The sequence below is a fragment of the Capra hircus genome, chromosome 5, assembly GCF_001704415.2.
Source record: "Capra hircus breed San Clemente chromosome 5, ASM170441v1, whole genome shotgun sequence".
NCBI classification, from domain to species: Eukaryota; Metazoa; Chordata; class Mammalia; order Artiodactyla; family Bovidae; genus Capra; species Capra hircus.
In genome coordinates, this window is record NC_030812.1 from 48,726,909 (window position 1) to 48,749,324 (window position 22,416).

Consider the following 22,416-nt stretch of genomic DNA (forward strand, 5'->3'; position numbering starts at 1 on the left):
CCCTGCATTTTGAAAGTAGTACTTTAATATAAGAGAAACTGGTACTAGTTGCAAATATAAATATGGTCAAAAATGATGCAGACTTATTCATAAGTGATATATTCTTCTTAGTGTAGTGAAAGTGTCAATCACTCAGTTGTGTCTGACTCTTTTCCGACCCCGTGGACTGTAGCCCACCAGGATCCCCTGTCCATGGGATTTCCCAGGCAAGAATACTGGAGTGGGTTGCCATTCCCTTATCTAGGGGGATCTTCCCGACCCAGGGATTGAACCCAGGTCTCCTGCATTGCAGGCCAATTCTTTACTGTCTGAGCCACCAGGGAAGCCCATTTTATTCTTAGAGATTTAGTCCAAAAAATTAGGGATATTTTCAAGTAAAGCCTGTTCATTTAATAACAAGAAAGAGCATTCAGCTCTCTCCCCAAATGCCTTTTGCTGCCATCATCAGAGACAAGTGCCAGACCGAGTGGACCATGAATCTGGCTCAGCATTGCACTACTGAAGTTCTTATGAACAATCAAATATCAAGAGTTATAACACACACCCATTGGGTATGTACTGTGTGCCAGCCACTTTCAGTGGATTATCTCATTTCATTGTATTGATTCTTTCAGGAAGGAGATGTTCTCTTTCTTGCATAGATGAGAATACTGAGGCAGAGAAAGGGTAAATACTTGTACAAGTTGCACAATCTGAAAACATGTGACCTGGAATGTAAATTTAACCTTTGGACATCATAGCCAGCATTCTTTTAACCACTATGCATATAGTAACAACTGGCCTCCTGCAAATTTATGGTATTAATATTTCTTGAGAAGCTTTTAGGTTTTGCAATAGGACAACAGAGTTACCTCAGTATGCACATTGCATGGTTTCTGAGTATCGGGTGTCAGGAAGGAGGGGAGTGGATAAACAAAACACCTTTTCCATTCTCCCATACCACCTCTCTGTATTCAGGATTGTTGTCCTTCACAACTGAGGCTGGTGTCATTGCTGTTAATGAGGTTTAAGAACAGGTTTGGCTGCAAAGACCCAGATGGAATATAGTATCTTTTTCACAGGGCCAGGATTTGCAAGGTTTTTTTTTTCTTTTAGTATTCCTCAGGTGTGGCTCTCGGTCCTGAGGCAATGATTTTTCAAGTGAACGTTAAAATAATCTAGGGAATCTCCAATATTATGTGAGGGCAGTGCCCCATTCTCCTAATGGGTAATTCCTTTTGAAATCTATGAGAGGATCATTCACGCCAGCAATATTCATACTTTCCAAAAATAGTTCACCTACTCAGACTTCCTCAGGGATCTGTGTGCTAAAGCCCAAGGAGAGTACAATGGGAAAAAACCACCTGGTGGAGGCTGCACAATCACCACAGTGGAAGGCTTTGCCAAATGCTAAATGTTAGAACTGGACATGGAACAACAGACTGGTTCCAAATCAGGAAAGGAGTATGTCAAGGCTGTATACTGTCACCCTGCTTATTTAACTTATATGCAGAGTACATCATGAGAAACGCTGGGCTGGAGGAAGCACAAGCTGGAATCAAGACTTCCGGGAGAAATGTCAATAACCTCAGATATGCAGATGATACCACTCTTATGTCAAAAAGTGAAGAAGAACTAAAGAGCCTCTTGAGGAAAGTGAAAGAGGAGAGTGAAAAGTTGGCTTAAAGCTCAACATTCAGAAAACAAAGATCATGGCATCTGGTCCCATCACTTCATGGCAAATAGATGGGGAAACAATGGAAACAGTGTCAGACTTTATTTTGAGGGGGTCCAAAATCATTGCAGATGGAGACAGTAGCTATGAAATTAAAAGATGCTTGGCCCTTGGAAGAAAAGCTATGACCAACCTAGACAGCATGTTAAAAAGCAGAGACATTACTTTGGCAACAAAATTCTGTCTAATCAAAGCTATGGTTTTTCCAGTAGTCATGTATGGATGTGAGAGTTGGACTCTAAAGAAAGCTGAATGCCGAAGAATTGATGCTTTTGAACTGTGGTGTTAAGAGAAGACTCTTGAGGGTCCCTTGGACTGCAAGGAGATCCAACCAGTCCATCCTAAAGGAAATCAGTCCTGAATATTAATTGGAAGGACTGATGTTGAAGCTGAAACCCCAATACTTTGGCCACCTGATGCAAAGAACTGACTCACTAGAAAAGACTCTGAAGCTGGGAAAGATTGAAGGCAAGAGGAGAAGGGGACGACAGAGGATGAGATGGTTGGATGGCATCACCAACTTTATGGACATGAGTTTGAGTAAACTCTGGGAGCTGATGATGGACAGGGAAGCCTGTAGTGCTGCAGTCCATGGGGTTGCAGAGTCAGACGTGACTGAGCGACTGAACTGAAATGTAAAAATAGCTTCCACTTGGGAGTAAGCGTAACTGCAGCGTGACATAGGTGATAGCTAACGTGGTTTAATTTGAGCGAGGTTCATTGATGGCCTCTCCATATATTGATTGGCCATTTCATCAGGATATTAAATATTTTGGGCTTGTCAGTGGTCCTCCAGATTTGCTCTGAAATAATCTTGGAACAGGTGATTCATTACATTGCAATTTGAATAAAATTTTTTTTTTTACCTGCTTTCCTCCCTTTTTGGGAGATTGTAGAGTTAGAATGTGCTCTGCAGAGGAAGTTAGGTCCTGAAATGACAATAGAAGCAGAAAAATGTCTCACAGTTTACCTGTATCAGGGCCTTACTTCAACTACCTACTGTCCCATTAAGTAAAAGTGAAAAAAAGTAAAACTGTTAGTCGCTCAATCGTGTGCGACTCTTTGCGACCACATGGACTGTAGCCCACCAAATTCCTCTGTCCATGGAATCCTCCAGGCAAGAATGGGAAGACATTCCCTTCTCCAGGGGATCTTCCCCACCCGGGGATCAAACCCACGTCTCCTGCATTGCAGGTGGACTTTTTACCATCTGAGCCACCTGGGAAGCTTATTAAGTAAAATAGTCTCCAAATAGATGTTTGCCTTCAGTTTTTCCCTTTTCTTCTGGTTTATGTCTTTCTTCTTTCTACACTGAATAGTTCTACTGAATGTATGTTAGATTTTATAGAGAGCATTTTACCAGTGTTTTGAATTACTAGTAGTATTCATTTATACTACAGATGCATAAATGAATAAAAAATAGAACCTGATTTTGAATAACTCATAATTTAGAGAGGAAGGTAAGCCAGATGGAAAATAAGAAAAATGATAAGTAGATGATTATAATGGAATATGAAAGCAGATTAAATAGAATATTTTGGGATAAGAGAAAGTGATATATTCTTTTGGGTGGATGAATGGGTAATGGTTCACCGAGGAAGTAACTTTTGAGTTTCATCTTGAAGGAAGATTAGAAGTTTCTAGGTGGAAAAAAAAAAGGGACAGAGTACTCTTAAAAGGAGGGAATAACATGTACTTCATCAGCTTTCTACAATATGTGTGTGTGCTAAGTTGATTTGGTTGTGTCCGACTCTTTGTGACCCTCTGGACTGTAGACCTCCAGGCTCCTCTATCCATGGGATTCTCCAGTCAAGAATACTGGAGAGGGTTGCCATGTCTTCCTCCAGGCGATCTTCCCAACCCAAAGGTCGAACCTGCGTCTCTTGTTTCCTGCACTGGCAGGTGAGCTCTTTACTACTAGCACCACCTGGGAAGCCCTTTCTTCAATATGTTTTACCCAAATCAGTGGAACTTAGTAGAGCTTATTTTAGCGAAGGTCACATAGCTGTTCTGTTTCTACCTGTCTTTTCAATTTGTTCAAACTAGGATCCAATCAAGAATCACACATTGCATTTGGTTGTCATCTCTCTCATATTTACTTTTCCATATGGAAAACCTCAAGCATAAAGAAACTAGAATAAAGGACTGCATTTAATACTTCTTATAGGTTGCTGCTGCTGCTGCTGCTAAGTCACTTCAGTCATGTCCGACTCTGTGTGACCCCATAGACGGCAGCCCACCAGGCTCCCCCGTCCCTGGGATTCTCCAGGCAAGAACACTGGAGTGGGTTGCCATCTCCTTCTCCAATGCATGAAAGTGAAAGTGAAGTCGCTCAGTTGTGTCCAACTGTTTGCGACCCCATGGACCGTAGCCTACCAGGCTCCTCTGTCCAAGGGATTTTTCCAGGCAAGAGTACTGGAGTGGGGTGCCATCGCCTTCTCCGTCTTATAGGTTAGCTAGTACCAATACCTTTTACAAAATTCTTTGGGATATAGATACAGAATTCTTTATAAGGAATGTTCTTAACAAAATGCATAGGTAAATTACATATTTATATATATTCTCCTCCCACAAAACAGGACTCAGTAGATACCCTTTGCCTGCATCTTTGCAGGGAAGCTCTTGTGGTTCTTTCTGATCATGCAAATACATTTCCTGAAGTAGTCATTAACAAAGTTTTAATATTGTAATGTTATAAAATATATATATTCAAGCTGAAAGAGACCTTAGTTGATTCCACATTTCTCATTTTAACCTGAGAAAATCACAGCCAAAGAGAATAAGTAACTTGACCAAAGCCACATAATAACAATAATGGAGACCACATTAGAAATCAGATTTCTTAACTGCTAGTTCATAGTGTTTGCCCAGCATTCCAAATTTCCATCAAGGTGACCTAGTTTGGTCATGATGTACTTAATAATTAGGGCAACAAAACAATGAATTGGTTCATAGGACATTAATGAGAATAATTCATACCAGTTAACCTGATTGCTGCCTGCTTGATGGCTTTTCTTTAGGACATGTTAGTACCTTCCACTTAGAAATCTGATTTCCAAGCGATTTTAATCCTGACCTTTGTACATGAGTTTATGTTCATTTTAAAGGCTTTCTTAGTCTGAGGTTCTCTTTCATGTATCAGTCCCTCTTTGATATCAGGCCTTTGATAGAAACTCTGTAGGTGGGCAATTCATGAAAATGGGTAAGAAGTGAGAGTTACCTATCTCTCCTAAACTAAAGGAAATAAAAGCAAAAAATAAACAGTTCAGTTCAGTTGCTAAGTCGTGTCCGACTCTTTGCGACCCCATGAATTGCATCACGCCAGGCCTCCCTGTCCATCACCAACTCCCGGAGTTCACTCAGACTCACGTCCGTCGAGTCAGTGATGCCATCCAGCCATCTCATCCTCGGTCGTCCCCTTCTCCTCCTGCCCCCAATCCCTCCCAGCATCAGAGTCTTTTCCAATGAGTCAACTCTTCGCATGAGGTGGCCAAGCTACTGGAGTTTCAGCTTCAGCATCATTCCTTCCAAAGAAATCCCAGGGTTGATCTCCTTCAGAATGGACTGGTTGGATCTCCTTGCAGTCCAAGGGACTCTCAAGAGCCTTCTCCAACACCACAGTTCAAAAGCATCAATTCTTCGGTGCTCAGCCTTCTTCACAGTCCAGATCTCACATCCATACATGACTACTGGAAAAACCATAGTCTTGACTGGACGGGCCTTAGTCGGCAAAGTAATGTCTCTGCTTTTGAATATGCTATCTAGGTTGGTCATAACTTTCCTTCCAAGGAGTAAGCGTCTTTTAATTTCATGGCTGCAATCACCATCTGCAGTGATTTTGGAGCCCCCCAAAATAAAGTCTGACACTGTTTCCACTGTTTCTCCATCTATTTCCCATGAAGTGATGGGACCAGATGCCATGATCTTCGTTTTCTGAATGTTGAGCTTTAAGCCAACGCTTTCACTCTCCTCTTTCACTTTCATCAAGAGGCTTTTCAGTTCCTCTTCACTTTCTGCCATAAGGGTGGTGTCATCTGCATAGCTGAGGTTATTGATGTTTCTCCTGGAAATCTTGATTCCAGCTTGTGTTTCTTCCAGTCCAGCGTTTCTCATGATGTACTCTGCATATAAGTTAAATAAGCAGGGTGACAATATACAGCCTTGACGTACTCCTTTTCCTATTTGGAACCAGTCTGTTGTTCCATGTCCAGTTCTAACTGTTGCTTCCTGGCCTGCATACATATTTCTCAAGAGGCAAGACAAGTGGGATCTAATTAAACTTTAAAGCTTTTGCACAGCAAAGGAAACCTTCAACAAAACAAAAAGACAACCTCCTGAATGGGAGAAAATATTTGCAAGTGATATGACTAATAAAGGATTAATATCCAATACACATAAACTTCAGTTTAAAAAGAAAGAAAAAAGAAATGAAAGCCAAATGGGTCCATTTAGTATTTAGAAAATTTGGAGTTTTTGAGGTTTCTGTGACATTTGTTACCATAGTAATAAGATCTGTACAACAGTCTTTGTCCTTAAACACTGTCTCACAATAAGATTACAAAATACAGAAAGACAAAAATCTACCTCATCATACCATTGCACCATCTCATAATAGAAGCAATTTTATTTTTAGACCCACAGTATGTTAGGTTTTTTTGGGGGGGCATATATGTTTTATACTTTGCATGTCAGTTGCATAAGTTAAGAGCACAGGATTCATTTTGAATATTTGGTCTGCCACTTACTAGGAAAGGAACCTTGGGCAGGCTACTTAACTCTCTCAGCCTCAGGTTCTTCAAATTCCCTTGTAAAATGGGAATAGTTTTACCTACACTAGGAGTTCTATGAGGATTCAGTGAGGTAATACCTATAAAGAACATGTAATAAGTATTCAATAAATGTTAAATTTTATTACATTTTGTAAGATACTGTTTGAACATTTAATCTCTTTTCCCCATCTTCACTATGGAGCAAATCTGGCCTCAAGGATCAGAATCTTATGAGTTCTTTGAAAGGAAGGACAGGAAGGTGGGGCTGACTCCTCAGGACTTAATAGCCTGGGAAAGGGCAAGGATCTGCAGTGCCCAAAGGAGCACTATAACCAGTGGTATAGGCAGCCAATGGCCTTATGCTTGGGTTGCTGTTGTTCAGTCGCTAAGTCATGTTGATTCTTTGTGACCCCATGGACTGCAACACGCCAAGCCTCCCTGTCCGTTACTATCTCCTGGAGTTTGCCCAAGTTCATGTCTGTTGAATCAGTGATCTCAACCATCTCATCCTCTGGCCCCCTCTTCTCCTGCTTTCAATCTAACTCAGCATTAGGGTCTTTTCCAATGGATTGACTCTTTACATCAGGTGGCCAAAGTACTGGAACTTCAGCTTCAGCATTAGTCCTTCCAATGAGTATTCAGGGTTGATTTCCTTTAGGATGGACTGGTTGGATCTCCTTGCAGTCCTAGGGACTCTCAAGAGTCTTCTCCAGCACCACAGTTCAAAAGCATCAATTCTTCGGCACTCAGCTTTCTTTATGGTCCAACTCTCACATCTGTACATGACTTCTGGAAAAACCATAGCTTTGACTATCATGGACCTTTGCTGGCAAACTGATGTATTTGCCTTTTAATGCTTGGGTATGGCTGTCCAACTGTGTAGGGGGTCCCCAAGACTATCTTCATGGTTGATGGATCAAAGAAGGACTCACAGGACTCAGACATGGTTTATTATAGTGAGAGAATACAGATTACATTTAGCAAAGGGAGGTGTGTAGGATGGAATCCCAGGAGATACCAGGTGCAAGCTTCCAGGTATCCTTGTCCAGTGGAGTAGCATGTGTGTGTGTGCTAAGTTACTTAAGTAGTGTCCAACTCTTTGTGACCTCATGGACTGTAGCCTGCCAGGCTCCTCCATCTTCCAAGATGCAAGGTATGAGCAGCTCAGACCTGGAGAGTTAACCCTTTCCTGCACACCTACCTACTTTTTTAACTTCACAGATTGAGAGATGGTATTCCTGGTTGGTGAGCCAGCATGGTTTTTCTTCCTGTCACATAAGCAGTGAAACCTAGCAGGACTCTGTGGGGCTCCTAGCCATGGAAGCCTTTCAGACAGTTGCTAATCAGGGAAGGGAGGGGAAGCAGACAAGAGAGGAACAGCCAAGAAACAATATGGCAACCTTGGGGCAGGGTTGGTGTTCCTCTCCAAGGGATGCCTGCGTGTGTGCGTGCTATGTTACTTCAGTTGTGTTTGACTCTGAGACACTATGGACTGTAGCCCGCCAGGCTCCTCTGTCCAGGGGGTCCTCCAGGCAAGAATACTGGAGTGGGCTGCCATTTCCTCCTCCAGGGGATCTTCTCAACCCAGGGATTGAACACATGTCTCCTGCGGCTCGTGCACTACAGGCAGGTTCTTTACCACTGAGCCACCTGGGAAGCTCCCCCTTAAGGGATATACAGAACAATTTCTTTGAGCACCTTACAGAACTAAAACTCCCCATAAATGGAAAATGTTAGCATTCTTCATTCCAGAGAGGACCACCCGAGGTCAGATTAAAGGAGTACAGGCCCTACACACCCTGATCCTCATAAACACCCTTACCCTTGAACCAATGCTATAAAACCCCTCATGAAGTCTTCCTGGGTTGGGACACACAGTTTTTCAGGGACACAAGCCTGCTTTTCCTGGCACAGCAATAAAGCTATTCTTTTCTACTTCACCCAAAACTCAATTTGGCACTAGTGTACAGAGGCTGAGTTTTCAGCATCAGTAATACAGGTTTTTTGTTATTTTTTTTTTAAGATTTTCCCCAAGACTAAATTTTTTTGAGGCGGGGACATGTGGCTTGCAGAATCTTAGTTCTCTAACCAGAACTGTGTATCCTGCAGTGGAAGTGTGGAGTCCTAACCACTGGACTGCCAAGGAATTCCCCCCAAGACCTAGCTTTTAATAGGAGGATAGCAGCTGGTGCTCTTGGACGTGGTTGGAGCATGGGGTTCCATATTAGTAGTGACGGGGGTCAGCACCTTTTTCAGAGGCAAAGAAAGGTCATATATCAGGAAGCACTATAATTGATAGTCTTCAGTTCAGTCACTCAGTTGTGTCTGACTCTTTGCAACCCCATGGACTGCAGCATGCCAGGCTTCCCTGTCCATCACCAACTCCCAGAGCCTGGTCAAACTCATGTCCATCGAGTCGGTGATGCCATCCAACCATCTCATCCTCTGTCGTCCCCTTCTTCCTCTGTCGTCCCCTTCTCCTCCTGTCGTCAATCTTTCTCAGCATTAGGGTCTTTTCCAATGAGTCAGTTCTTCGCATCAGGTGGCCAAACTATTGGAGTTTCAGCTTCAGCATCAGTCCTTCCAATGAATATTCAGGACTGATTTCCTTTAGGAATGACTGGTTTGATCTCCTCGAATAGTCTTAGAGTTTTTATAATATTGAGAGGGAGCACTTAGGAGGCTGTTGAGAAATAACTCCACCTTGTCAGCCTCAGTGTCTAATGAGAAAAGGCAGACAGCTAAAGTTATCATTTATATAAGTGGAACAGCAGAAGTACAGCACTGGATCAGTAATAATTTAATACAATTATATTTAAAGGAGGTGATTTAAATATGGGCAGCTGTTCTTTAGAAAATCGAACGTATGAAGTCATAGGCTTAAAGTTCAGAACCCAGATGCAAAAAATTCAGAACAAATTAAAAAAATCGCCAAGCTATGGAGGGAACTTCCTGATTCAGAGAAAAAGATATATGAAGATGCTTACAGGGCAGACTGGCAGGTTTACAAGGAAGAGATAAACAGAATTCAAGAACAACTAACTCCAAGTCAAATGGTATCTCTGGAAAAAGAAATCATGCAGAAACGTTTAAAAAAGAAAGTGTTTGTAAAAAAGAGAATAAAGCTGAAAGCTATAAATGAAAACTGGAAAAATCTCTCTAATTCTCAAAAGCAGGTATATATTCAGCTTGCTAAAGATGACAGAATTCGTTATTATAACGAAATGAAATCTTGGGAGGAACAAATGATGGAAGTTGGACGGAAGATCTTATACATCGCTCAATTAAATACCCAGCAAAAAATGACCCTGAGAAGTTTTAAAATAGAAGATTGAGTTATGTTCATAATGGATAGACATAAGAAACCAACTAGGTCTCAATACCTGAAGCTGTTGTAAAATTAGAATGGATAAAGTTGGTGAACATTTATATTTAATTCCTTTTCTGTAGCCCATGGACTTCTGCTAGCCGATTCAATACATTTTGTATTGATGTCTTGCTTTTGAAAACACAGATAAGAGTTCATGTGGAATTTATTTTGTGTTTAGGAACTACTGAGCATCACAATAATCCATGAAATGTAGCTGCTGCTGCTAGTCACTTCAGTCGTGTCCGACTCTGTGCGATCCCATCGATAGCAGCCCATCAGGCTCCCCCGTCCCCGGGATTCTCCAGGCAAGAACACTGGAGTAGGTTGCCATTTCCTTCTCCAATGCATGAAAGTGAAAAGTGAAAGTGAAGTCGCTCAGTCGTGTCTGACTCTTAGTGACCCCACGCACTGCAGCCCACCAGGCTCTTCAGTCCATGGGATTTTCCAGGCAAGAATCCTGGAGTGGGGTGCCATTGCCTTCTCCAGTGAAATGTAGCAGTGCATCATTTTACCTTTGATAAAGGTAAATCAGACTGTGAAGTTTTTTTATACTTGATGATTATGCAAAAAATATTCTTGTTTCCTTATATTATGGAAGCAGGAGTTTCCTATTCATAAGTATCTCAAAGTTTGTAGAAGCCATAGTGTTCTATGGTATAACTGCATTTTTAAAAGAGCATCCAGAACTCATGCTGGTAAATTCCAAATCCTGGGTATAATTCATATTGTAATCAGAGTTGATGGTTGTACATGTGAGGAATTTCTGGTGTCAGTTGCAGCTTTTATAAAAGGGATAGATTTATAAACCTTTTCCTCATTATCTTTTTCCTAAATTAAAAACTAAAAAATTATGAACCAAATCTATGCATATTGTTTTATATTGCATAGAATAAAAATTATGTGTTTCTTAATTATGTTTTAAGGTGAAACATTCATTTTATAGCTTTCTGGGATTTTTGTTTGTTTTTTTAAACAAAGTAGGAGTTTGTGTACTGAATTATTTTTTCTCTTATGTAAATATATTTATCCAGAAAGTAGAGAACTTGTTTGGTGTAAGTTTTGAAATGAGAGATCTAAAAAAATCATATGTCTCCAAAGTTTCTCAAATTGGAACCTATAATTTTTAAACATTTGCATAACATATAAAAGCCTGTATAATAATTAATAGACTGTTCTAGCCTGATGCCCACATCCACCCCACTGCCTGCTTTTCATGGCCTTGTCAACTAAGAATTGTTCACAGTTTTAAATAGTTTTTAAAAAAAGCATACTTCAAGACACATGAAAATTAATATGAAATTCAGTGTCCATAAAAAAATGTTTTATTGGAACACAGCCACACTCATTGTTTATGGCTGTTTTTGTACAACAGTGCAGTTGACTTAGTTGCTACAGAGAAGTGTAGCCTGCAAAGACTGACCCGTGTAGTGTGGAATGAGACGCTCTTAAGTTACTTGCTGTGGCTCAGTAAAATACATCTTAACAGTTTTCCAGTTAGCATTTAAACCTTACCATCTTCTAGCATTTGATTATCTTCTTAACAAGAGTCAAAGGTTTTCAAAATCCACACCACCTTTTTGAGCAAAATATTCAACTGTCATCGTCAGTTCACATGAATTTATAACTCAAAGTTATATATTTACTTTGTATTTTGCAAAATATGCAAAAAAAAGTGTGTATTCTAGATCTCCAGAAAGAAGATTTTTATAGTTTGTGGGTAGAAAATAAGTAAAAGAATCACTAAAAAATGACTTGTTATGTACTGAACTTTTGGCAAAGGTCGGGACTATAGAGAAAACTACAACTTTAAGAGGACTAGCCTAAGATTTAAATATATGAAGTTGTTTGACAACTTTTCTTTGTGAATGGTAATGCATGATAAAGTCTGCCATTATGTAAATGACCCTTGGTCTGAGGCTGGCGTATTCTGGGGAGGAAGAGATAGGGAAGAAAAGGGCATTTGCTAGTGTCTGTTGCAAGCTTTCTCAATTAGGTTTCCAGGAGAGAATTAAGCCCTAATTCCCTATGGCATCTAGAATGGTACCGATTTTGTACCATCCTTAGGAGAATGGAGAAAATAATCACTCAAATAATTTACTGTGTTCTGTGCTTCAGATAAGCCTAGGGAGGACATGGGAGTCAATGTTTATAATAAATATTATAGAATGGGTGAGGAAGAGAATGAATTATAAACTCCTGTAGCACAAATGTATAAAACACATATTCATACCTACCTTCTGAGCTCTAGGGATTTAGCTGCCTGTACTGTTTTATACCGAACACATTCAAATATCTCCCTGAATATACTGGGAAGTTCAGTGTCTACTAAGTTCTCATGAATATACTTCTTAATATAGGGAGGAAAGGTATGAAACAGTGAAAGGAGCTATAGCAAAACCGTTTTGTTTCTAAAAGGGTGTCATTGTTAATACTTTAAATATTAGGATAATCTGATTTCACACCTTTCTTAATAAACTTCAGTGCATGGCATACCATGTATTAAATGCCATCCAATTTAACAGTATATACAAATACTCTGTTATGAAGAATGAGAGCTTATATCAATAACCAGTGGCTAGGTGTGTAACCGGTCGCCATTCTTAAATTGACTGAACAAGAAACTCTAAAAGCTAAAGAATTGTGACCAGGGAAAAGATGCTTAAGTGAAAACAGTGTTTAGGCTATCTGAGCCATCAGTCACAGAGATGCTTATGTTCACTAGAGAACCAATATTAGGTTTTATAAAATAATTTGACAAGGGTGTGTGTGTAATTATTTTCTGATGTTTAAGGTATATGTGCAGATTCAGCCTACTGTAATAATGTAATTTTGCTATTGCTTTTGGCTAACTCCTTTTTTGGAAATGCAAATTTTTTAATAAGGTATATGGTTTTTTAAATAGTTGGCCATGAATGTGTATATTCACATTTCTGAATTAAAATGGAGTTAAAGTAAAAAATAAATAAATAAATAAATAAAAAATAAAAGAGGTGATTTATCAAGTATATATAAATCAGTTCAATTCAGTCACTCAGTTGTGTCTGACTCTGCGACCCCATGGGCTGCAGCATGCCAGGCTTCCCTGTCCATCACCAACTCCTGGAGCCTGCTCAAACTCACATCCATCAAGTCGATGATGCCATCCAACCATTTCATCCTTTGTTGTCCCCTTCTCCTGCCTTCAATCTTTCCCAGCATCAGGGTCTTTTCTAATGAGCCAGTTCTTCGCATCAGGTGGCCAAACTATTGGAGTTTCAGCTTCAGCATCAGTCCTTCCAATGAATATTCAGGTCTGATTTCCTTTAGGAATGACTGGTTGGATCTCGTTGCAGTCCAAGGGACTCTCAAGAGTCTTCTCTAACACCACAGTTCAAAAACATCAATTCTTTGGTGCTCAGTTTCTTTATAGTCCAACTCTTACATCCATACATGACTACTGGAAAAACCATAGCTTTAACTAGATGGACCTATACATAGTGTGGTTTAATTATTTTATTATGAGTTTTTACGTCAACAAGTCATAGGAAAAAAAAATCTGTCACGTGTCTCAATTTGGAGTTCTATGGTTATTTTCATGTAGATATTCTACAGGTATGATTACCTGTGCTAGAAGTAAAAGCAGTTCTTTCAGCTTTGAAAACTGGTCCTAAAAACATAAATTCAATGCTATATGAAATAATGGATAATTTATTTCCAACCTAAATTAGCTAAGAGTTTACAAAATAGAATATATCATAATATTTAAAGGTTATTTGGGACATAAAGTTAGAAATTTTTAAACAAAGGTAATTCTGTAGGACCATTATAATTTCCTTCTTTCCTCCTCCCTCCGCTTCTCCTCCACTTCCTCCCCCCACCCCCCGCCCCCATCTCATTCCTCTCTCTCCTTTGGGCTAAAACTTTGGCTTTTGAATTTCCTAAAGATGCTTCTGATGTCCCAGTGCAAAGGCAAAACATCTTTTTTTTCAGATAACACCATATCTAAAGTAAATCGCTAACAAGGGACTGAATTCAGCTCTGTCCCCTTTAAGAGCTTTCTTTTCTTTCTTTCTTCAGGCGCTGATTTGGACTAAGCGTCCTTGCCCTGTTCTCTGATGCCAGCGGAGAGGCTTTCTAGTCAGAAAACTAGGCCAACACCCCATGGATGAGTAAATTCACCTTGTTTGGTTCCTGGGTGGTCCTCCCATGCTTCACAAGCATGCTGTGGGTCTTGAAAAAAAGATCTTGATTAGTTTTTTTTTTTTTTTAAATTTTTAAAAGTGAAAGAAAAAAGAGAGACCATCTTCCTTTCTTTAACACTTTGCCCTGTTAATTCAAGTCCAAGTGAATTAACTGTGTACATCAGAGTCTTGCTCTGTTTATACATTTGTATTCATAGGATCTGCAACTGAGATTATGATTGTTACATGAACCAATAAGAGAGCAGAGGGAAGGTGAAAAGTGACCGGTCATTTTGGCACTACCACTATTCACAGTTACTGTTTATCACATCTGTCATCATCTCCCCCCACATTTTCCAACATAGATGTATCTCTTTAGCTGTGTGACTGTTATCAGGAATCATTGAACACTTCTGTTCTTGTGATGGGGTGTCACGGTGTGCATAAAAATGGCTTTTTAAAAAGAGAGCCTACTGTAAACAAATTGTTTTTATTAATCATATTAGATGTTGTCCTTACTGTTCCACCCCTGCAAACCTGAACTCTTTGGTGACAGATTTTTTCAGGGAAGAATGCACACATCTATATTTTATGACTATGAGATGCCAGACTACCAGCTGAAATATTTTTAAAAAAAAAGATCAGCAAACAAGATGATTCTTATAATTAAATGAAAATAAATTATATACATATAATCCCATCATCCAGAGATAACCATAGTTAGCCATACACCCAAGAAAATCTGGAGTACAATATTACAAACTGATCAATGAATTAAAAAACATGGAACCATATTCCACATGAAAAGTGAAAGTGTTAGTTGCTCAGTCATGTGTGACTCTGTGACCCCATGGACTCCTCCTGCCAAGCTCCTCTGTCCATGGGATTCTCTAAGCAAGAACAGTGGAGTGGATAGCCATTCCTGTCTCCACAGGATCTTCCTGACCCAGGGATCGAACCCTGGGTCGCCTGCATTGCAGGCAGATTCTTTACAGTCTGAGCCACCAGGGAAGCCCATATACCCCACATACTGTTTTATAATCTGTTATTTTTAGTTTCCAGCATATCGTGGACATTTTTTCATGCCAATGAATACAGAAAGAATTTAAATGACTTCTTTGTATAAAATGTCACTTTAGTGTATTTAAGCAAGATACCATGTTCTAGAATGACAGAGCTAAGCAAATTCGATGATTACAGCAACTAAAAAAAGAGGTCTGACTCTACTTACTTCCAAATGAAGGAATTAGCATAATTTGACTGAAACTCTGACACAATAATGAATCCAGCTGCTTGATTACTTTTTGGATTCCTGCCTTGTTTTTAAAAGAAATTCTTCTCTGAGAGGATCCCCCCTCTGACCACTAATAGGGCTGTGCACTTAAATCTTAGTTGTTTTTTTGTAAAATTGGCTTTAGACACAGAGTAACTTGATTTGTAATTCTAGTTCCACCATTTATTTACTAGTTTTGTAAACTTAACTCTGCATCTTGGATTTTTCCATTGCAAAATGGAGTTAATAATGACTATCTTATAGATTCGCTGCAAGTATTATTATATAAAATGTGTGCTGTTTTTCATGAACTGTAATTATTCAAATAATTATAAATACTTTTTCTCTCCCCAAAACTGCTAATAAGCAATTTGACTCAGAAATGTTTACATATTTATTTGCATTCAGTCTCTACTTAAGGCATGATTTTCATCAGAGTAACACCAAATACACTGGAATCATAGACTGAAGTCTTGAGGAACACTCCCAATAAAGATTCCAGAAGTATTAGAGAGTTAACTGTAAAGGAGAAAACCATAAAGGAAATATAAATTGTAGGTGAATATTTATCTGATTTTAAGGTATAGAAGGCATTTCTAAGCATAAACAAAGGAAGAAAGGAGGTCAAAAGTTGACAGATTTACCACTTAGAAACACTATGTTTCTGTATGTTTTTAAAAAACACAGAAAAGTTTTCTACAAATAACAGCATTGTAAAATATGTCAAAGACAATGAAAGACATAGATAGGTTGCCCCCACCAGAATTCCTACTAATCACCCCTGTCTCCGCTTCAAAGTCTTCCCCACCCCCACTACCATAATAATCTTAAAAAAAAAAAAAGGTTATTCTTTTTTTTTCAGCCAAGCCCCACAGCTTGTGGGATCTTAGTTTTACTCCTGCAGTGAAAGCACAAGTCCTAACCACTGAATCACCAGGGAATTTCTGAGAAAAGATTCTTTATCACAATATAAGACTCTTCAGGCTGGCCAGATTATTTACATAGGTGCAGCAGGAGTGTTAATTTACCAGATAGGCCTCCTTAAAAATACTTTGCAAATCTAGGGTACTGAACAACTACCACTGCTATAGATTTAACTTCTATCTGGAAATTCCATAATGAATGCAGGTTAGACTTTTAAAAGCCTGTATTTGCTTTCCCAAGGCTAGGAAATCAAGTTTAAGAAATTCCACCAGATTTCTCCTGCAGTACCTATAAAATTTGAGTGATTTTTGAGATCTTGAAATTTCTTCAAGGGTCTTGAGGTTCAGAAAATTTCTTAAGTTTTCTAGTCTGCCAGGGAGTGACTTTGCTAATACCTGTGAGGCTGGTACACCTAGGTACCAGGCCAGTTTTCCTTGGAAGTCTTTGTTAACATTGGTTCCATAGGTACAGCCAAACTTTGGCCCTTAGAATGGCCTGTCATACCTGGTTAAACCAGCATTCTACTTAAATATTACACTTCATGTAAGGCTGTAGTTATACAAGCAATGTGTCTGTCAGGTTATAACCCTGTAAAAAGGAAAGCAGATCTTTATTCAATCAAGTTAAGAGTTTCTGAATTCTGGGGGAGTCAGTAAAGATCTGATATTTAAACATTTTCAGTTTTCAAAAGTAGAATCTACTAAATTGTTATGTTACATACTGATTATTACTTAAGAAGAAAGAGAAAAAGCTTCCTTTCATATCCAGAAAAACAGAACATTAAAACAACACTAATAATAGTCCAAAGAAATAATAAAAATAAAATTCCCCTCATCAGTTTCATTTTGTCCTTAACTGTTAATTCTTATTCTGATAAATATTGGGTTAGGAGTCTTATGAAGTCACCTGCTTCTTGATATAATAGAATCCTGGAAATCCTGACTAAGCCCACTGGTGCAGTCTTGAGGGTTGACTATGTAATATCAGGTCAGCATTGAAGTTTTAATACCTTGAAGAGCTATATGTCAATTATACCTCAATAAAAATATGTTTAAAAATAGTTTGAAGAACCTGGCTCAATTATTTTTCCAGGAGGCTCTGAAACCGGCCTTCTTTGTTGAAGACACAAACTCTGATCTTTAGCTTATAGTAGAACTCTCAAGCAAGCATCTCAATAAAACGAAAACTGTTTGTAGAAGACAGAGACATTAAATGACTATGATTAGTTTATTACTCACACCTTTCAAATAGGAAAGTCTGATGAGGCAACTGACAAGAAAATTAATCTCACATGCTAGTAAAGTAATGCTCAAAATTCTCTAAGCCAGGCTTCAACAATATGTGAACTGTGAACTTCCAGATGTTCAAGCTGGTTTTAGAAATGGCAGAGGAACCAGATATCAAATTGCCAACAACAGCTGGATCATCGAAAAAGCAAGAGAGTTCCAGAAAAATATCTCTTTCTGCTTGATTGACTAGGCCAAAGCCTTTGACTATGTGGATCACAATAAACTATGGAAAATTCTGAAAGAGATGGGAATACCAGACCACCTGACCTGCCTCTTGAGAAATCTGTATGCAGGCCAGGAAGCAACAGTTAGAACTGGACATGGAACAACAGACTGGTTCCAAATAGGAAAAGGAGTACGTCAAGGCTGTATATTGTCACCCTGCTTATTCAACTTATATGCAGAGTACATCATGAGAAACGCTGAGCTAGATGAAGCACAAGCTGGAATCAAGATTGCTGGGAAAAATAACAATAACCTCAGACATGCAGATGACACCACCCTTATGGCAGAAAGTGAAGAACTAAAGATCCTCTTGAGGAAAGTGAAAGAGGAGAGTGAAAAAGTTGGCTGAAAGCTCAACATTCAGAAAACTAAGATCATGGCATCTGGTCCCATCACTTCATGGGAAATAGATGGAGAAACAGTGGAAACAGTGTCAGACTTTTTTTGGGGGGGCTCCAAAATCACTGCAGATGGTGATTGCAGCCATGAAATTAAAAGACACTTACTCCTTGAAAGGAAAGTTATAACCAACCTAGACCAACCTAGACAGCATATTCGGAGAAGGCAATGGCACCCTACTGCAGTACTCTTGCCTGGAAAATCCTATGGATGGCGGAGCCTGGTGGGCTGCAGTCCATGGGGTCGATAAGAGTCAAACACGACTGAGTGACTTCACTTTCACTTTTCACTTTCACGCATTGGAGAAGGAAATGGCGACCCACTCCAGTGTTCATGCCTGGAAAATCCCGGGGAAAGGGGAGCCTGGTTGGCTGCCGTCCATGGGATCGCACAGAGTCGGACACGACTGAAGCGACTTAGCAGCAGCAGCAGCAGACAGCATATTAAAAAGCAGAGACATTACTTTGCCAATAAAAGTCCGTCTAGTCAAGGCTATGGTTTTTCCAGTAGTCATGTATGGAAGTGAGAGTTGGACTATAAAGAAAGCTGAGTGCCGAAGAATTGATGCTTTTTAACTGTGGTGTTGGAGAAGACTCTTGAGAGTCCCTTGGACTGCAAGGAGGTCCAACCAGTCCACCCTAAAGGAGATCAGTCCTGGGTGTTCATTGGAAGGACTGACGTTGAAGCTGAAACTTCAATACTTTGACCACCTCATGTGAAGAACTGACTCACTGGAAAATACCCTGATGCTGGGAAGGATTGAAAGCGGGAGGAGAAGGGGACAACACAGGATGAGATGGCTGGATGGCATCACTGACTCGATGGACATGAGTTTGAATGAACTCCAGGAGTTGGTGATGGACAGGGAAGCCAGGCGTGCTACAGTCTATGGGGTCGCAGAGAGCTGGACACGACTGAGCAACTGAACTGAACTGAACTGATGACATGCAAAACAAAGATAATAAAGCCATGCCAAAAAATTAGACAAAATGTATCTAAGGGTAGTGATGAAGCTTGTTTTCAAAGACATCATAAAAGTTACATCTCATTTGTAAAAATGAATGAATGAACATGATTTTTATATAATGCTTAAATATAGCTAGTAACACTGAGATATTATACTAATAAGGCTTCCCTGATGGCTCAGTGGGTAAAAATCTGATTGGAGACTCAGGTTCAGTCTGACACAGGAGACTCAGGTTCAGTCCCTGGGTCAGGAAGATCTGGAGGAGGAAATGGCAACCCACTCCATTATTCTCACCTGGGAAATTCCAGGGACAGAGGAGCCTGGCGGCCTACAGTCCATGAGGTCACAAAGAGTCAGACATGACTAAGCACACGGCACACATTATACGAATATAATATAAAGAATTGTGGTTGTTCAGTCGCTAAGTCATGTCCGACTCTTTGTGACCCCATGGACTGCAGCACACCAGGCTTCCCTGTCCTCCATTATCTCCCAGAGTTTGCTCAAGTTCATGTCCACTGAATCAGTGATGCTATCTAACCATTCCCTGCCACCTCTTCTCCTTTTGCCCTCAATCTTTCCCAGCATCATGGTCTTTTCCAATGAGTCAGCTCTTCACATCAGGTGGCCAAAGTATTGCAGCTTCAGCTTCAGCATCAGTCCTTCCAATGAATATGCACAGCTCATTTAAAATATTAGATGGTAAATGTACATTTTGGGGCAGAAACATTTTACTTACATAAGTGGTTGCTTATCTGTACAAGCCATGAGAACACAGTTCTTTTAAGAATTACTAATGTAGGAGCTTCCCTGGTGGTCCAGTGGTTAAGAATCTGCCGTGCAATGCATGGGACAAGGGTTTGATCCCTGGTTGGGGAAGATCCCACATGCCAACTAAGCCCATGAATCACACACAGCTCCTGAGCCTGAGAGCTGAAACTACTGAAGCCCAAGCTCCCCAACAAAGAGGGGCCACTACAGTGAGAAGCCCACTAGTCACAACTAGAGAAAGCCTGGGCATAGCAAGGAAGATCCAGCCAAGGCAAAAATAAATAAATACATTTAAAAGTTAAAAACAAAAAGTATTACTAATTAGCACTTTCATGGTGGTCCAATGGCTAAGACTATGCACTCCCATATCAGGCAGCTCATATTTGATCCCTGGTCAGGGAGCCTGGTGGGCTGTTGTCTCTGGGGTCGCACAGAGTCAGACATGACTGAAGTGACTTAGCAGCAGCAGCAGCAGATATAGAAAGAGCTTATAGTTTCAGATCAGTAAAGTTAGAAAACAAATTCACACTGGTACAGATATCCAATAGCTGTTCTTTGTATCAGATGGCAATGATCAATTCTGTTCCACTGGACACAATCCATATCATTATGAACAAAAATCATTTGAATTATTATCAGTTTTCTACAACTTACAGTTTTAAAATAGCTTAAAGACAATAAAAGATGAACACCTAGATAATCCTTTTTGCCTATTTCAAAGCATTTCATAATTTATCTTGATTAAAGCAAGGGAAAAATATTCAGAATACAGTTACACAAACCAGAAAATTTAGCTATTTATGTGTAACATTCTAATTTTATAAACTTTGCAGGTTTCAAAATAAAGGCATTTCTGAAGAATCTTTCGCGCAGAATTCCTTTATTAAGTATAAAACTTTGTATTAACTAAAGCACATTCTCCACTAGGCCTTGCTTCATTAGCCTGATTTGAATTACCCTACATATTTGAAAATAATTTTAAAAATTTGAGTAGGTCCTGACAGTTTTTCATTAATCCATCTTCCTATCTTTGGTTACTCTGTATTAGAATTAAAATTTTTAATTATTATCATTAATCTCCTTCTTATATTTATGAAAAGAAAATGATGGAACTAAACAATCACAGGAAACATTTTTACCCAAATTCTAAGTACCTGTAAAAATTACAGGGAAATCCCTACTGATGTTTGAATTAATAGTTTTAAGTATGTATCAGGTGATTCTCCTTTGGAGAAGGAAATGGCAACCCACTCCAATATTCTTGCCCGGAGAATCCCATGGACAGAGCAGCCGGACAGGCTCCAGTCCATAGCGTCACAAATTGTCAGACACAACTGAAGCTTTTAGCACACAGGTACACACAGGTGATTCCCTTTACTCTTAGCTTCTCAATCATGTGCTACTGCTGCCTGTCTGTCATAAAAAGGGAAGTAGATTGTTAAAGAAAAGATCAAAAGCCCTTAATATTTATTGAGATTTTCCCCTTTTCAGTCAAGAATAGAAAACAAGCACTTTGGAGAGAAGAAAAAGCTATTTAGAAGTAGGAAACTTCCAATAGTTTAAACCTTGATGTTTGTATTCACAGAATCTTTGTAGACTGTTCTCTACAAATGGCTACTGTCCTCTGCAGAGAAAAATCTTCGTCTAAACCCAATTAATTATACCTTTTAAGACCTTTAAAATTCTTTAAAAAATTTTAAAATGGAAGTGGTAGGGTATATTTTAACAAATAAAGACACTTACTATTTACTTAGCAATCCTATAGTGTAAATAGTTCCTTAGGTTTTGTTGCTGAGCACATTTTTAGTAAAGACTAAAACAAATAGAGAAGGAATTGGGAAACCTAACAATAAGAGGAAAGATTTCCTGGGGAAAAAATAATAAGAAGGGATACAGCTTAAAATTCCCATAAGCTTTGGGGGATTTATTATCCTAGAAGAGATGAGCAGTTGTATTTGTCTTTAATCAGCTCTATTCATTTTGTTTTTCAGATTGATGATTACCCAGAATTTCTAAGTCCACCAGATAGAGAAACCAACCAACACATTCGTATCATTTATTATACAACTGTCTTAAAAAAAGAGTGTGAAAAATCAAAAGGTGTCAGGAAATTCTTATTTCCATTTCATCATGCCAGTGCTAACAACAAAAAAGGTATGTAATATATTTCTTTAGGTGACATAAGAAAAGATACATTTCTATAGGAGATAAAAAGATAATATTCTTTTTTCCTTCCCAGCTTTACTGAAGTATGATTGACAAATAAAAATCTATGGATTGATATTTAAGGTGTACAGTGTGATATTTTGATGTATGTATATCTAAGTGATCACTGTGAAGTGATCTCCACACTCAGGCTAGTTAAGATATCCATCACCACACAGTTACTTTTTTGTTTGCTTTTTTTTTTTTTAACACTTGAGATCTACTCTTTGCAGATTTCAAATATACAGCATGTTGTTGTTAACTATAGTCACCATGCTATACATTTCAGTCTCCAAGACTTATTTATCTTATAACTGAAGTTCTGTAACCTTTGACGGACACCTACCTTT

General features: G+C 39.2%; 2 protein-coding genes across 2 annotated transcripts in view; one reads left to right on the forward strand and one right to left on the reverse strand.

The window, feature by feature from the left end:
- XPOT (exportin for tRNA) overlaps positions 1–22,416 on the reverse strand; it is a 173,350-nt gene that overhangs the window by 66,204 nt on the left and 84,730 nt on the right. The gene's annotated exons all lie outside the window — the stretch shown is intronic.
- The window catches only part of C5H12orf56 (chromosome 5 C12orf56 homolog), an 84,803-nt gene that overhangs the window by 11,353 nt on the left and 51,034 nt on the right, over positions 1–22,416 (forward strand). Inside the window, exon 2 of the mRNA XM_013963898.2 lies at positions 21,853–22,015. Coding sequence (XP_013819352.2) covers positions 21,853–22,015 — 163 coding nt within the window. The remainder of the gene's footprint in view (positions 1–21,852; positions 22,016–22,416) is intronic.